Below are 18323 nucleotides of genomic sequence, written 5' to 3' on the forward strand. Positions count from 1 at the left end.
CTTTCTAAAGGAAAATCACTGAAGAAAGCACTGTGCAGGTACACTTAGGCTGCCTGTGTAAGGCTGCAGAATTTCAACACTCACAAAGTTACAGTGCTGAAAAGAATTCCCATTGCAAAACAGGTCAGTTACTAGGATTTGACAGGACACTATTTGTAGGTTGCACTTTAAACTTCATTATGGATCAGTGGTGTCCAGAAATTTCTGGCTGTTAGTTTATGTAGTTTTACTCATGTGACTTTCTCAAAATCACAATAAAGTTGGAAATATTTTTTTTATTTTCCTTACACTGTTTAATAAAAAAATTCAGGAGTTAAATGCACAGTAAGTCTGTCTTATAGAGTGTCTTCTTTGGAAAATTAATTCAGGTTCTAATTTGAAAAAAACCCAAACCCTTTGCCTAGAATTTAGTGTTACTTTTGTGCTAAATTGAGCTGCTTGAGCTGTTATTGTGAGGTTCATGGTTGACAACCTTGATATATTGGAGTGCAATGTGTTGCTTTTCATTTACTTGTAAAGTCAGCCATCTCTGGCAATAGTTGATCTTTAGATCTTTGCAGCTTTAAACAAAATATGGTAGCTTAAACTGCCTCTATGGATATTTTAAGGTAACTGTTTTCACTTTGCATTCAATCTCAAAACAATTGACTGCATTATTTGCAGAAAGTTATTTTTCTCAATATCTTTGCAGTTGCTTTTATGGACAAGTTTTATATTCCATTTGCTAGGGGATAGAGTCATGATCCCGGCCATTAATATGGCTCAGCTTTTGCATGGTATGCCTTCAGTTTACAATATCTTGCTTTTTTATCCTAAGTTATCCATAGTCCGTGCAATCACACAGACAGAATAGAGATAAAAGTGAAGGTCACTAATTCAGCTCTTTGTAGAGATGTGAAAATAGCTCCAGAGGGAGATTAAGGAATTAATGAAGGTAACATGGAAGTTTAAAGGTACTGCTCTTGAAACTGTATATATTCACTCTTTAAAACAATCAGACTAAAAGAACTGGACTGATACTCAATTTACAGAAGAACATCACCTCAATTTATTTCACGCACACCTAAACAGAGACTTTCCTTAAACAAAGGATCTTTGTAAATGCACTAGTTAAATCATATGAGGTATTAATTCTCCTGGATTATATCTTTACATCATGGGTTATGGTGCTATGGTTACATAATGAATGCATTGATTGACTGATTTGATTTTAACTGATGTGGTTGTTTTTACTAATTCCCTTCTGATGCCGTTGATCTGGAGACAGAAATGTGACCATTGTAATCAGGCAGATTTTCTGAGTTCCAGCTTGAGACAGTTCTTCTCTCTCTAGAGTCAGAAATCACAGACTTAGTAATTCTTCCTTTTCTTATGTACTACTTATTTTTTTACCTCTCTGAAGGCAAATGAATCACTTTATAAATTTTGAAGGACTGTTTGCTCTGTGGGAAAACAGATAAAGTATCCTTGCGTTCTGCAGGATACCTATCAAATTTGTTTTCAGTCAGTTATTCTGCTCTGAGGTGATTTTACAATGTTAAAAGATGAAAGATTTTTCTTCAGATCTCTGTTTCATATAATCCAAGACTAAGCTTTATGCTATGCTTGTCTAACAGAATATTCTTCTTTGTTCTTTTTGCGTGCTATGAACAGGACTGTGATGAAGACTGGTCTGGAATCTGTTAGGATGGCATTGAGAGCATTTTTGGACAATGCTGCTGAGGATCTGGAGAAAACAATGGAAAATCTTAAGCAAGGCCAGTTTACACACAGCAGAAACCAGCCAAAAGGAGTTACACAAATCATTAATTATACCACAGTTGCTCTCCTGCCCGTGCTATCTTCGTTATTTGAGCATATTGGACAGCACCAGTTTGGGGAAGATTTGATATGTATGTATCATATTATAGTATATGTATGTAGAAGGTCCATGCAATTAAAATGTCCATAGTGTCATGTAGTAAGCATTACTAGACCATCAATTCTAATAAAGAAGGACAAATCCCATGACATTTTGAAAAAGAAATTATTGATTTAATCAAACATTTGCAGCAATCAACCAAAAACAGACTGCAGGTTTTAGTGGACTCTAAATAAATATTAAAGCAGATGTGTCCATGATTACAAAGTCAGAAGGATCAATTTTGTTTATAACTTTATCCCAAATTTACTGTGACTTTCTTCATGTGTGAGAATTCACTTTGTGTAAGTTACTTTGTCTTTACTCTGTCTATAAATAAGGTTACACTACAAGAATTATGCTACACCATTATACAAGCACCTCAGTTTCAGTTGGAGGGGCATCTGGGTGGGTCCTTAAATTCTGAAAATTCAAGGGAAAAGGGAAAAGTGTAAGGAGCTCCTGAAGAATTCAGACACCAGAGAAGGGAATGTGTATGAAAGCTTGCATATCGGATTTCTGTGTAGGTTCTGATTCTAGTGGATTCAGTGGTCCTTTATTTTCCTGAACCCAAAATTTTGCAGAGTCTGCAGTCTGTGCACAAAACTTTAATTTTATATATTTTAGGAACTCACAGAAATATCACAGTCCAGATGATACTAAAGGGGGAAATCCTGCCCTGCAGAAACAACTCAGTTATGAAAATCCATGAGAAGGATCTGGAAGAAAAGAACACTGAGCTACATTTTTTCGCTTTTTAGAATCTGTAAAAAGTATTATTTAAAGTAGTCTTAAAATAACTCTTCAAAAATTTGGAGTTGTATGGATGGATTTGGAAGTCATGAGATGTAAATATCCACTTTTTTCATTAAAATATTTCTGTAAAATTCCAGAGACTGTGATGGTATCCAGAAAAAGCAATTTGTTCATCCTAAACTAGTTTTTCAGGCATCAACATGTTCATGCCTTGAATAATTTTTGGTCTCTGGTATCCCATGTTTTGGAACTTAATATTTAGCTTTAAATTCTTTATCACTTAGGTTGGTGTTCTTAATCAGCTATTCTCCATACATCACATCGGTGTAAAACATCCAATTTAGAATCCATCAACTGAGAAAGAATAATTTTTAAAAATTGAGTTTGTTTTGTCTAGAGCATAATGGAAAGACTAATTTTTCTTACACACAACTTGTCTTTAAATTTTGTTAAGAGTAGGATTTATCTTATTTGTACAAGCATCTTGACCTGGTGCTTGTACTTGAAAGTACTAGTTATGAAGTATACTCTGTGCGTGGATTGTGTGCAAAGACAGGTCAGTCTGCCTGAGGTTACTATTACGATGTAAAAACACTTAACTCCAAGACGATCTGAACTAAAATCACAGTACAGTAAAGGACTGGGTCATTGATGCAATACCTTGTAGGCTCTCCCAGCCCATGAAGTCTTACCCTGTTTTACTCACAATATTTCATTCATTGCATGGTGAGGGATGATATTAGCACTGCAGAAGAGACTACAAAAGATATCTATAGCAAGAATGAGAGTGTTGTCCTTCTTGGTGGTACTTACACTGTTGTTACCCTGTTGCTGCAGAGTGCATTACAAAAACATGTTTTCAAATAGATTTTAAGATTATTCTCACAGTTTTATGACTGAATTACCTGATAATTTTAAAACATCCTTTGGTGAAGTATTCATATGGACTAAAGAATTATTTATTGTTTTTAATCCTTTATAAGTTTGAAGTGTAAATTAAGTGCATGTTATTAGCTGGTATCAGTACCTAAATTTAAAAAAAATATATAAACTGTGACTAAAATAACCAAATATCTGTTTAACAGGATTGCCTTTATTTTGCACAATGGTGTTCTATTTTTAAAGGTGCCATGTGTAAAGAGTTGGTATGCCATTAATTTAATAAAATTAGTGCTCTAGTGAAATAGGTTTACTGTTTTAGCTATTAACATGATATTTAAGTAAATGGAAGTATTGAGTAAGAAGTGTCACTGGGACATCCAAAGACTTTTTGTATTTAGTGGGTGATTTCTGTGGACTGGCTTTGTTAGCTTAATATTTTAAATTCTGGTATTGTCGAAAGAAATTTATTTTAATTCTTTGGGACTATATTGCAAAAAAATCTCTTTGTCAATATCATTTTTCTTCTTCTCTTTAGTGGATGATGTTCAAGTCTCCTGTTACAGAATTTTGGACAGTTTATATGCTCTGGGAACCAGCAAGAGTATCTATGTAGAGAGGTAAGAAGGAAAATAGTTCTTCTGTTTTTAAAATTTGCATTTACATTTCACATTATGAATTTGCAGTTCAGAAATTAATGTAGGAGAGTATTGGAAAGATATCTTGTAAGAAAATACAGATGTGCTCAGATGTTAAATGGAATGCAGGTGCATTTACTATAATATGCTTGAAATATTGCATTATATATTTGTCAAAATTTTTTTCTTACAAATTACAAATGAAATTATCTAACTTTATAATAAACAGCACTTGATTTGAGGGTTAACTGAGATATTGTAAAATTATGTCATTCATTTCAGCAATTGTTGTATTCTTGCTTCTATAATGTTTAATTGTGATGTATATTTCTTTCTCATTACCCTAAATTTAATTTACTTTGTCATTTGTACAATACTGTTTCTTTTCTAGCTCACTTACTCAGGTAAATGAGGCATTGCAATTTATGCATCTCTGTATCTGCTAACCCCCCTCCAAGTTACATTTGGTCTGTGCAAGCCATGTTTGGTCAAAAAATAGAGATACCTAGAAAAATTCAGTTCCTAAAACTGAATAGTTGCACTGTAGTGATTAACACTGTTCCGAAGGAAGGCTAAACAGATTTCATTCATTTCAGATATTTGCAACAGTAATCTAGGAAGTTCACTGTCTAGGAACTGATACTCTCCAGCAGATCAACCTGTGCATAACTCCAGAGCAACCCCATGACATACCCTTGCTTACCTGGTGGTGGTATCATAGGCAACAATATGAAAAATCATTGGGACCAATGTTTAAGTAAAAAAAACCCCCAAATCTGTGGAAAATCAGGTCTCATTGATTTCATTAAGGACATAAAATTAATTTGTTTTGCTGTTTGGCAAATAAAGGATATGGGATTTGTTTTGAAGATAAAATATATCAGTGAAAGGGACAATTTTTGTGTATGCTTGTCTGCCACCATCATTGCAATCAAAAAGTGCATAGCATGCTCTTCACAGTTGTGTGTGATGGATGGATGTTTTGCTTATGAAGACTTAATGAAAAGGGGAAAAAAAGGAAGAAGGAGAAAACAGTATGAATAATAATGGAAATGAAGTTAGATTTAACAAAATCAAGTTTAATGAGTTAGATCTAGAAAGAATAAAATCTCCCAGACTGAGATAAACTGTAGACTGAGGATGAACCTTTTGAACCTTGTTAAATAACAAGATCAGTTTTGAGGTTTGTTTTTTTTTCCTTTTAACTTGAAAGTTTATGATTCTCCTGAGATCAAATTCTCTTGGATTTCTATCACATGTTTGATTTGGTTTCAGTTAGGGATTTCTCACCTCTCTAAATTCTGCTGGGATCAGTTCAATTGAAAATTAGAAAGACTGGTTTAACTGTCTTGTGAGGAACCTAAGTGAAGTGACAGGCCATCGTTTACTTTTCCCTCGAAATAGGTTTTTAAAAATTTTGACACACTAAGAATTTTGATTGTCAAATAAATGTCATATATTTGAAAATATTAAAGCAATGTCTTTGTGATAAAATTTCTGAGTTCTTGATCATTAGAAGCAATTTTCCTCTCACTGAAGAACCTGACTTTCATACTAGACTAAGCATGAAAGTGATTATCATTATTTTTCAGAAAAACTAAATATCACTTACATAAAATGATAGTTGATTTTGGTCTCTTGTTCTATCAAGTAGCTTTTTCTTAATAACAGGGATTATACAGTCAGTAAAGCTGAGAGGAAAGTAATAGAACAGAAGGCATTTTTACAATTACTTTGGTTTCCCCTGCAGGTTTTTCATTTTCTGTAAGGTGTGTGGGCTACCTTTGACATTTTATGTCTTTACATATAATTCATATATTAGCAGAGGGTTGCTAGACTTCAATTTCTATTACATGTTCTTGTGCTGAGGATCCCAATAATGTTGTGGCTTCTCTCTTTGAAATACATTCCTCTCAGAATACAACCCCAAGGTGTGGTCAGTCAGTACTTACCAGGTGACTCCACTGGTGATCCCTTCCAACCTTACCCATTCTGTGGCTCTATGATCAACGATGTGTGTCATTAATGGTGTTTGTTGATTCACAGGCAACGATCAGCACTAGGAGAGTGCTTGGCTGCTTTCTCAGGGGCCTTTCCAGTGGCTTTTTTGGAAACTCATTTGAACAAACATAACATCTATTCAATCTACAATACCAAGAATGCGAGAGATAGAGCAGGTATTTCCAGAAACTGACATCATGATTATGAAAACATGATTTCACTATGAATGCTGATTGCCTTAAGACATGTGGTTTTGCATACATTTTATAGTGCAAGAATTTTCTTGTAATTTCATGGTTGTATTTCTGGTCTAAATCTTTCTTTCTAAATCAATTTTCTAATCAATTTCTAAATCTGATAAACTGATCATTTTACATTCCCAATGTTACTGATATTTTAATTTTGTGATACTATTCTCAAAATAACACTTTGTAATTGAATTAATGAAGAGACTTTGCACATTTTTAGTACCGCAGATATTCTATATTTAATCATAAAATTATGCATTGTCATCAGTAGCTTTGGTTTCCTCCGTTTACATAAACAATATTGGGTCCCTAAAACATACATACTTGCAACCGAAGGAAAATAGCTTTGCTGTATTAATTGCATATTATGCCCTTATAAAGTAAAAAAATTGCATAGTTTTATGTAGATTGGTTTTTATTTTGTTTGACATAAAAGGCAATACAGATACTTTGCAGTGACGTTATGTATGTTTACTTTGCATATATCTTTTTTTTCCATTTTTGATGTTTCTTATGCTGCAACATGATTGTTGAGTAAGGCCACATGCACAGACTGTTCCTGCAATAAAAGGAAGTTGCAGTAGAACGTTACAAGCTCTGCATTTTTGCTAAGTCTGAATCTTATTACAGATACACAGAGATGACACTGTTCATATAAGATGCCAGTTTATAATGGCAATAATTTTATAACTTCACCTTTATTTTTTAAGAAAGGAAACATAGCACATTTATTGTCCAAGGAGCTCTAGTATCCGAACTTGAAAATATCAACAATTATGCATGCTTGCCATATATTCTATCTACTTTAATATATCTGGAACGACAATTGTCATGATTTTTAACAAAAAATTGAATTTCTTTTCCAAAATTGCATAGTCTTTAAGGAGAGTGTGTGATGTCTGTGTGAAATAATATTTGCTCTAAATAGAAGATACTGCTTTGCTAAAAAGACTGGCCTTAGTACAAGGAGTTGTGGAATGCTGGTAGAGACATTCATATTCACAAGTTGCAGGCTAGATTTTTGCTCTATAGGTACCTCTGTATGTCATTGTTTGTGCCTGTTTTGGAGCTTTTGGAGCTTTGTCATTGTTTGGAGCTACAGATTGTGCTTGCAGGTAATTTTTTTGTAGTTGAAAGAAACTGCCTCAAAAATCAAGGCAACTGCAGTGCTTTTTCAGAGGAAGGAACTAAAAATTCAAATTAATTAAAAAATAAACGTTTACAATCACATGTTCATCTCTAGAATCAGTTTCTCAAATCTGCGCAATTTATTAGGATACGCAGTGGCTTCTGCTTGTTCTATTAGAATTCGAGGTCTCAGCTGATGTGTTGTTGAGAGATATTTTATTGTATCAGTTTCCTGAACTGCAAAACTTAACTGGAAGGGATTTTGAAATTTAAGCTTTATTTTGTGTATAGAAAAATGCGTCTGACTTCCCTGAATTAATTCCACAATATTTACATTTGAAAGCTTCAATATAGGAATTTTAATTACAGAACTGTTCAAATAAACAGTTTATTGCTCACCAGTATGAAAGGATACATTTTTTATTTTTGTGTTTGGTATGTTTCCTTTGAATTGCAAGGTTGCAAATATAAACAGAAAACAGAAGTTGTACTGAATAGAAATACAACAAAAAAATTTGTTTTCTTTTATGACCTATTTTTTTGATTTTTTTTTTTTTCTTTTTTCAATAGTTCTCAATTTGCCAACTAGTGTAGAAGAGGTTTGCCCAAATATTCCTTCCTTGGTGAAGCTAATGGAAGAAATAGTGGAACTGGCAGAGTCCGGTATTCGTTACACGCAGATGCCACATATCATGGAAGTCATTCTGCCTATGCTGTGCAGTTACATGTCACACTGGTGGGAGCATGGGCCGGAGAACAATCCTGACAAGGCTGAAATGTGTTGCACAGCCTTGACATCAGAGCACATGAACACTCTGTTGGGTAACATATTGAAAATCATCTATAACAACCTTGGTATTGATGAAGGAGCCTGGATGAAGAGATTGGCAGGTAAGATGTGAAAATAAATTAATAAACAAGCAAATGTGTGTGTATCTTCAGAATGTGTATACACACACCCAGACTCTGAATCACTCTGTATTTACCCTGTTAAAGTTGAAATAAAAGAACAGTCATATTTTTACATTTTTAAACAATTCAGATCTTAATGAGCCAGAAAAACTAAGTATAAGGAAATGGCAGTGTAAGCAGAATGTTTTAATCTCTCTATAAGCAATATAAGAAGTACATTAGACTATTTTTCCTGAGAATATACACATATGCCTTTTGCAGTATGTTAAATTCAATGACTATAGTAAATTAGCTCCATTTTCATTATATAGCAAGTTTTCATCTGCAGGCATTATACAGTTCCTTGCTATTCTGTATGAGTGCTGAATCTTTAAAACCTGGGTTTGAAGGTGTATATCTAATATATCCATTACAATGAAATGTCAAAATTCTCATGTTGTTTTAGTAATAGTTACGTTGACTTCATCTTGTGAACAACTTGAAATTCATTTAAAAACACTTCAATTCTCAGTGTTACAATCTCTGAGGAAAAGTCACTTCAGTGGTGTGCATTCAGTTTTTCAATTAGACTGTCTTATTACTTTTCAGTATTTACTGTAGTAGTAATTTCATTCATGGTAGCATTAAGAATTCCTAGTGTTTTGAGAGTTAGTAATGTAATGCATTCTAAGAATAGGTGGCAACTGCCTAAAATTCTATGTAATTTAATCAGTGTGTAACAAATGGTTTGGTACCAATGGACCCAGTTGAAGTGCTAATTTACATAATTTTTCTTATGAGTAGATTTTCAAAAAGCTTGTGCTAACAAGTCTGAAATGAATCAGTTGCATCACTCCCATCTGTCTACATACAGGACTTAGTGTGCTGGGGAAATACAGGCAAGCTGTTTCCATGGGTTTTCAAATAATCAGAGCATGCTTTCCAATTCCCCTTCACTCAAGCAAGGTTCAAAGCAGAAGCCAGTAGCTGAAAAAACTTGTGTGAGCACTATGTAGTTGTATCCATCCATGCCATTAAACAACTTCGACATTGCTCAATAAAACTATGCAGACAAATCCCATGCTGACGGAATACCAATAAAGAGGTGTTTGAAGTTTTATGATCTTGCAGCCTTAGTCTGTGAAGTTGCAATTTCTGCCCTCAGACAAAGTGAATTGAATTTGTGAAATCCTGACCACATTTAATTCTTGGCAAAACTTCTGCTGATTTTAATGGGGGCAGGATTTGGCTTTGTACCCTAGAAGTAAGATTCAAGAAAGCGGGAAAAGATTTTAGTTATGTTGTGCAGCCAGGTATATATTATAATATTCATTGCCTTAAATAGTGTTTTCCCAGCCCATCATAAGTAAAGCGAAGCCACAGCTCTTAAAGACACACTTCCTTCCACTGATGGATAAACTAAAGAAAAAGGCAGCAGTGGTTGTATCGGATGAAGAACATCTAAGAGCAGAAGGCAGAGGTGACATGTCGGAGGCTGAACTGCTCATCCTAGATGAGTTCACCACTTTGGCACGGGACCTCTATGCCTTCTACCCTTTGTTGATTAGATTTGTGGACTATAACAGGTATGTGGAGAGGAATAGGTCAATGAAACTCATAAAACCTTCCTTTTTATTGATACCGCCTATTATCCCTTGATGTGCCTAGCGCTGAATTAAAGTGGCTTTTACTCAGTCTGACAATCTTACAGTTGCTCAAGCTAATGCTTTCTGACTTTTAGGAGGAGCTGGGGTCTTTTTGAGAAGAAAACAAAACAAAATTGCAGTCCAGATCTATTGGATTAGAATTAGGATTAATATTAAAGGATTTTAAGGGTTTTGAAATAGGACGTCAAAAAGCCACTGCTACCAAAAGAGGATAAAAAGCATATATTATTGGTTTTGTTGACTTTTATCCTTGTAAAATGTTGGAAAGTGATTTCAAAGCATAAAGAAAATGAGGATTATCCCCCTTTTCACCCTTTTACCAAATTTTAGGGCAAAGTGGCTTAAAGAGCCCAATCCTGAAGCAGAAGAGCTCTTCCGCATGGTGGCTGAGGTCTTCATTTACTGGTCAAAATCTCATGTAAGTAATTCCTTGGCAAATACTTGTTTTAATAGGTAGATCAGTTATTTAGTGGTTATGTTTGTAAAACACTTTTAATGACAGAAGCAAAACTGCAGGTGGGAAGGTATTAATGACTGACATTTCTGACACTTTTGAAATGGCAGAGAAGATAGGAGAATTAGGTAGGTATTTTTTAGCATAGTAGACTGATAGAAGATATTTTTCTTTCACATTCTGGTTTGTTAATGGGTTTGTTGTTTACTTCCTTTGTTGGTTTTTCGGAATTTTTTAAATATATTAAGCTCATTGCATTCTGTATCCTTACTCTTTTTTTTTCTTCTTAATTATTTTAACCCATAGGTTTTTTGTAATCACACCTAGTACGCACTGATAATTCTTAAATAAAACGTGATTCAGTGAATATTGGAACGCAAAGAATTGAAAACCGCAAAAGAGTCTATTTTCTTTCAGACATTAGATCTTTGTATGGACTCCTGTCTATACTAAATTTTTTTATTTGCTACAGCTTCAATTCTCTCAAGTCTGGGGAACAAGATGTCTTGTAACTTCAGTACTTGTGCCTGAATTTGACTGTGAGCTTTATTATAAACAACAATGTGCACAAAAAGTGATTGTACTGTAGATAGATACCGGATAATGAAATCACCTGTGTATTCATGATTTCAGTCTTTTATTTAAATATTTTCTTATAAACCTGAATATAGTGGAAATTTATAATGGGGAAAAATTAATTAATAATTTATGAGTAAGGAAAACCTGGACAATATTTTTATGTTGAATTGGAGGAGCAGTGAGATTTTTATCGTGTCTTTTTCACAGCTAGGGAAACATTTCCTTCTCTCCAGTGTGGGGAAAATTCCCAAACATACACAACCTGAGTTATGCAATGTAAATGAACCTGAAATTCAAGGACATTGTTGATCATCTGTTCATTTTTACTGCCCTTGTTTTACCTTGTGGATTAATTTGTATTTTCATTTAAGGTGTGTTTAGATAGAGCACTTATATAAATGCTTCTAACTGAGATCTTCTGTATATTTCCAGAATTTCAAAAGGGAAGAGCAGAACTTCGTGGTACAAAATGAAATCAACAACATGTCTTTCCTTATCAGTGACACCAAATCTAAGATGTCTAAGGTAGCATCAAGTTTTCCCTATTTTGTCTTTGCAAAGCAAAGGAGTCAGGAGGACTCTAGAGAAGCACCTTTTATTGTTAGATTTTTTTTCTTTGATTTTTTTGGGAGGGGGTAGAGGGGGTTTGCTTTTGTTTTTGGATTTTTTCTGGTAAAGAAATCTGTTGAAAACACTGGGTTGAGATGCAAAACATAGTCATGTGAGAAACGCATTGCAAATTATAGACAATGTTAAAATGCCAGTTCCACTGGATGAGGTCACACCTGTAAAGGTAATAAGGAAATTGTCAAACCAGAGAGAAGGACAAAGTTGCTAGTGCAATTCTTTTATTTAATATTGTACTGGGTTTCTTTTTCCTCTTTTCTTTATTCTGCAGGCAGCAGTTTCCGACCAGGAAAGGAAGAAGATGAAGCGTAAGGGTGATCGCTACTCTATGCAGACCTCTCTCATTGTGGCAGCACTGAAGAGATTGCTTCCAATAGGCCTAAACATTTGTGCTCCTGGAGACCAAGAGCTGATTGCACTGGCCAAAAATCGATTTAGCATGGTAGGTGCTCTTTTTGCACTTTGAAAAGGTTGAAATATTTACTAATTTAATTTACTAATTAAATTCTTTGAATATTTCACCCTGTGTTCATTCTTACAGCATGACACAAAGAATCAAGATTATAATTTTGTTTTATACGGGCACAGTGGGTGATTATGGTATATATCTACATATTTTCTTCATGGTTTAAAACACTTCAGTTTGAATGTGCTTATGATCAGTATGGATGTATTTCAGAACGATCAGTATATTAATAGAGTTAGTATTTAGCAGCTGAACTAGTTTTTTCTCTCTCCTAATTTTTAATGCAAAGTAGTGTTTGTTATATTTTATGAAGCTTAAATTGGGTTGGACTTAATCTCAAAAGTCTTTTCTAATCTGGTTGATTCTGTGATTGTCATAAAACTAAGAACTAGCTGTTTCTTAACTTCTGTGCCCGGTATCATAACTAATTCCTTTTAATCACTTTCATGTGAATGAAAGAATTTGTGTAGGGATAGACTGTTTTAAAAGTGCTTCTTTTGGGTATATACTCACAGCGCAGTAATTTGATGTTTATTTGGAATATACTACTTTTCTCAAGCTACAATACTTTCCACACTCTAGGGGGTTATATGACCATTGGACTGCTGAACTGAATGGTATAAAGATTGCTATAAAAGAGCTCTGCAAAACAAACAGAACTCAAATCATAGAAGACTCAGTTTATGTTACTGGTTTTATTTGGTCAAACCTTCAGTATTTGTATATTAGCAATTTGAATTCAGGCTCACATTTAGTGTGTTACTGTGAACAGATATGCATGATGCCATCTGGTACTTGATCCTGCAAGCTTGAGTAAGAAAAAAATTGTCTCTGACATTTTTCTCAGTCTTTCACATTGTCAATTTATTCATCGTATCAAGAAGCCCAAGGCTGACATATAAATGAATCACAACGTTTCCTAATTACCTTCTATTCCTAACTTATATGATTTGTAATCTATTGGCAGAAAGACACTGAAGATGAAGTACGAGATGTCATCCGCAGTAATCTTCACCTTCAGGGCAAGGTAATCTATATGCAGTTTTTAAATTTGAGTTTTCTTCCTTTGAATTCATTTTTCAGTGCTGTATAATGACAACCTGCCTTGGGTAATTAGGATAACTTGTAGACCCTTATTCTCTTCTGTCAAGTAACTTGTTCAAGTTAACTGCCAAATGGTTGGTATTTAATATGTGTATATATGCTTTATATATAATAGCATATGGCCCTTCAAATTACTCTCCATTCACACCATTAGTACAAAATTGGAGATGGAAAGAAGTTCTATCACTGTTTAAACTCTACCTACTATTATTTGAGTTAAAGTGTAAATGCAAAATGCTCAAAGGTACTTAGTATCAGCTTGAAGTGTAAATGAAAAGGAAGATGCCATTTTGGCATAATCTGTAAAGTGAAAAGTGTCCAGTTTTCTCAGTTTGGTTCCTGCTTTTCAGCCCTGGGAAAAGAAGCTATTTTGGGGAAAAGTATAGGTTTTTGTTACTGAATTCCATTTTGTGCTAGGTGAATAGCTTTAGGGGAAAAGTCTTGAAATGGCCAACATAAACTCTTTAATTAATGTTTCAAATAAAGAAAAAGAAGCCAGAATATGGAAGTGTAATAAAAATTCTGCATGTTTCTTTTCTATTGAAGAAAGATGGAATTGGACCTATGGATGTTGCTTTACCTAGGATTTTCCTCTACCTCCTCCCCCACCGCATGTTTTATTCACCTCGAGAAAAAAACTAAACTACTGTCTTTTGTGCTTATTAAAAAGTCACAAAAGAGTAAATAAGAGTTGAAAATCTGGTGCTTTTTTTCTGAACAGTTATTTAAGAATCATTCAGAAGTCTAGATTCCGCTGCAATCAGTGCGTGGCAGTATTTTTTTGTTTTTTTAATGAGCTGGTTGGAGATGTATTTTGCTGAATAGGTGAAGATTAATTTTCTCCCATCATGTTTTCTATATGTCGCTGCCATGTTAACAACAAAAGTGTTTAATCCAATAGCTTTAAATACAGGGTTTGCACATAGAAAAGTTTACTCTGAAAGCAAAAGGTTTGGTTAAATCCTAAAACCTTGAAATACTTATCCTTATATAGCAAATATTGTTGTACACTCAGAAGCAGAAAACACACAGGAAAAGTACTAGGAAGAAAGCATTTCTGAAGATCTTAAGAACAACAGTACTTAAACAATGTGAATGCCATGAACATAAAACCTTTGAACATGAGGTGATTTTGTGAATAAACTTCAACAGTGTTTTCTTAGTGATAATGATAGATATTTCCGTTCTGACATTTTCAATATGTGTACATTGTCATTTTATGAGCAATGCAGTTACAAGTCTTGCCTGGGATTTCATGTTGCTATTTAGCACTTATACTCCTGTTTTAACTACTTCAGTTTCTGTTTTGCTTCTTCAGTGATACATTCTGCTGTTACGAAATTTCTGTCTGTTACTGCTTTGTTGCCTGGAAGTCATGATACATCCTAATACCTTGGTCTGTGCTTTCTCTTCAGAAACTTCCTATGCTTTAATTAAAAGTTTGCTGTTGTTAAGCTATATACATCTTCTCTGTTTATACTACACGAGAATAAAAGTGCTTTTAAATTTCTTAGATGGATGCAATTTCACAGTGTCTTGATGATTAAGACAAAAGTAATTTTAGCTAATCCAAAGTCCACACTGTTGCATTTTCTAGTTGTAAACTTTTCATCAGTGACTATAGAATTTCCTACTTTTAAATGTATTCCCTGTGGAAAACAAAAATCTGAAAGAGAACCACATAATACATAGATAAAAAACTAAACTGCTATTTTAGTTAGCTTTATTTTATAGCTGCTTAGATATTGCTTTATTAACTTTTAAAAGCTCTGATTTAGACCTGTATGTGACAAGTAAACTGCAGACAAAATGATGATTTATCAGTGACACATTCTAGAGTTAAAGCTAAATGTAAGTGTGTAAGTAATTACTTAAAGTATATTGTCTAAAGTTAAATTCAGTAGTTATTTACAAATTACAATGCAGTTTATTCCATAATTCTCTGATGTCATTAGGATTCAGTCACTATACTGAATATACTATTTGGTGAAGTATATTGTTTGAACAATAACAAGATGTTTCTTGCTACAAAAAATGGTGCCATCATGCATAGACTACCCTTTTGTTGTCTGATTGAGTCAGATATAATGGGAATGTCAGCCAAATGGTTTTATAAATTTAAATTATTTTCTACTCTGAATCAATATGTGACTTATTTATAGTCGTGTTTGTGTAAAGTGGCTTTCAAAATATAGGAAAAATACTGCTTTTGGAAAGGCTGGTTTTCTTACAACCATAGCAATATTCTTCAAATCGTGCTTTCTGTTAACCACTTCTTCTAACAGACACCTAACATTCTGTTATTTACATAAGAGCTAAAATGTAATTTATCTAGATTCCTTTTTGGAGTACTGCACTGTTAGAGAGTCATCCTTCTGAATCTTTAGCTATTAATGTTGTGGCATCTATTTCATGCATTTGTCTACCTTTGTCTACATTTGTACATTTGTCTTCACCCTGTTTCTGTCTTTCCTTTCCTTGCATGCCTGCATGCTGTTACTCAGTACCAAGCCTTTTATTTCAAGAAATTGATGACGAAACTTGCATTCATTTTGACATGGATGAAGCTCGAGTCACCAAAATCTTCTTCCAGCCATTCTAATTCACACCTTGAAATGCCAACTACTCATACCCTTAGAAAACTACCTATACAAAAAAGCTGTACCTTGATAGAATGTGAGGAGTCCTCAGATCAAAAGACATCTCCACCTGTGATTAAAAAGTCTTTTGTGGACTATCCATTCATGATGATCCAGTCAGATGCTCACACAAAGACTGTGGATGTGACAGTTGTTAAGAAATGGAAAAGCCGAAAGGTGGAAGAAATGCCTGCAAAATGTGGCTTTCTAGGTTATAATAAGCTATTAATGAACGACTGTGTAAGTTTTTAATCGTTCCTGGAACTTGAGTAAACCATGCATCATAATATGTTTTGTGGAGGTGAATTAGCGTTATTGTCTCATCTTAGGCACAAATTGAAATCTGGATCCACAAAGAAGTTTTAGACAAGTAAGTGTTGAGTTCAAGGCCTATGGAAATCTGTATGGTTTAGCCCCCCAAGTTCTTTAGCTATCCAGGCCACTGTGTCTTCAACAGTAACTGCATAATCAGGAATGATCACTGTCCACAGTTCTCAGTAAAACGGGTCATCAGTGTCATTGGCACAGTAAATGGTTGCAAAATATGTTGCATCAGTCTTGATTAGCAGAAGGACTGGGGAGACAAAACAAACCAAGAAAGAAATCACCAATTGTATAACAGAGAATTACAGATTATTGAATTAGAAAAAAAGAAATGTAAAGAGAAAAACTTGATAAAAACCATTTTGCTTCTTACAGTTCTTTATAATTTGAAGGCTGTTAAGCAAATGCATCTTGATTTCATTTTTCCAAATTAGATTTTAATTTTTTAGCTAATAATCAGTAAAATTGGGATTTTGTAACAATTAAAAAAAATTTTAATAGACCTAAATAGCAATGCTGCTAATTTCTGGGACTGAAAACTAAGTAATCCCAGCTGGAGCAACACTTCCAATGTTGTTTCATTTAATAATGGGAAAGGCAGTGTACTAAGTTATGTCTGTGTACCTCATATTCATTACTTTACCTCAAATACTGTGTTCATTGCTGATGCCAGTGCTATTTGTTGACCAATGTTTTTTCTATTTGTATGATTATTAGTGTTTTAGTTCTGTGGGACAGGTTGCCCACAGAAACTGTGGATGCATCATCTCTGGAAGTATTCAAGGCCAAGCTGGACATGGCTTTGAGAAATCTGGTCTTGTGGAAGGTGTCCTTGTGTTTGGCAGAGGGGTTGGAACTAGATGGCCTTAAAGGTGCCTTCCAACCCAAAACACTTAATGTTTTATAGAAGCTCTTACAAAGCATTGCACAAATTAGTCTTGTTCTCACAGTGTAATGGATGCTGTATGGGTTAGACATGTAAAAGTGTAGGTTAGCCGTATAAAGTGTTTCAGTTTACCTTTCAGTTTCTTAACCAGTTAGACTGTTTGGAACATTTTGCCTTGACGTGTGAAATATTTCTCCTGCAGCTTGAGGATCCCGCCATTAGATGGCAGATGGCACTTTACAAAGATTTGCCAAATAGGACCGAAGATTCCTCAGATCCAGAGAAGACTGTGGAAAGGGTCCTTGATATAGCTAATGTGCTGTTCCACCTGGAGCAGGTTAGAGACCTTTTACCAATTCCATTGCTTCTTAATCTGGATAAAAGTATTCACCCTTTCATTTCTATTTCTACTTTACCTGCTGTTTTTAATGTTATATTCTGTTTTCTTTCTTTTGATGGCTACTGTTTACACGCCTGATCCTCTGTTTTGTAGTCCAGTATCATGGTCGTATGTATCTCTCAGTGTATTTACAGCAGCTCCAACAACAATTTGTTTGGCTCATCTGGCAAACTCATATATTCCTTGCTGTATTCAAGAAACAGTGAAAGCAGGTTGGAGGAATAATGTTTTCTGCAAAAGATCTGTCAGAAATTTTAAGTTGCTTCAGAATATGGCACAAAGCTCTATTGTATTATTAAATTTTTTTCATTAATATGTAAGCTTCCCATGTGACCTAAACTACAGTAACTTTTACTTAAGTAATTCTATATTTAATTTTGTGTCCTTCCCATATTCTTTAAGATATGAAGTTAAAAAAATCTCCTATATGGGTACATCTTACAGGTCAATGACTGGTTGATGAGTTATTTTTGTGACTTTTCTTTTTGAATTAATATCTATTTTGCACTTTAGTTTTATTTTTTTTTTCCTTTTTAAAATGTAGTGAACAAGCAAGACATTAGCCTTGAGGGTGTTCCTAATGACAGAGATGAACACTGCTGGTTGCACACCATAGGCTACAAACTGTCTTGATATAAATTTCAATATTTTTTTTTTCTTTTCAAAGAACATTTGAAAATTTAAGGTTCTCTTGCATTCTCATTAGATTAGTTGGTTTCACTCAGAAAGTTTTAAG

At 34.1% G+C, this 18323-nt stretch overlaps 1 protein-coding gene across 2 annotated transcripts in view; it reads left to right on the top strand.

Moving 5' to 3' along the window:
- The window catches only part of RYR2 (ryanodine receptor 2), a 376644-nt gene that overhangs the window by 294808 nt on the left and 63513 nt on the right, over nucleotides 1–18323 (top strand). For both annotated transcript variants that reach the window (XM_066178844.1, XM_066178845.1), the window contains 10 exons: nucleotides 1654–1892; nucleotides 4074–4155; nucleotides 6220–6350; nucleotides 8121–8441; nucleotides 9787–10027; nucleotides 10439–10526; nucleotides 11574–11666; nucleotides 12040–12210; nucleotides 13202–13261; nucleotides 17390–17524. In XM_066178844.1, coding sequence (XP_066034941.1) covers nucleotides 1654–1892; nucleotides 4074–4155; nucleotides 6220–6350; nucleotides 8121–8441; nucleotides 9787–10027; nucleotides 10439–10526; nucleotides 11574–11666; nucleotides 12040–12210; nucleotides 13202–13261; nucleotides 17390–17524 — 1561 coding nt within the window. The remainder of the gene's footprint in view (nucleotides 1–1653; nucleotides 1893–4073; nucleotides 4156–6219; nucleotides 6351–8120; nucleotides 8442–9786; nucleotides 10028–10438; nucleotides 10527–11573; nucleotides 11667–12039; nucleotides 12211–13201; nucleotides 13262–17389; nucleotides 17525–18323) is intronic.

The sequence above is a fragment of the Chamaea fasciata genome, unplaced genomic scaffold (assembly GCF_029207755.1).
Source record: "Chamaea fasciata isolate MVZ Bird 193981 ecotype frontalis unplaced genomic scaffold, bChaFas1.0.hap1 SCAF_3, whole genome shotgun sequence".
NCBI lineage: Eukaryota > Metazoa > Chordata > Aves > Passeriformes > Sylviidae > Chamaea > Chamaea fasciata.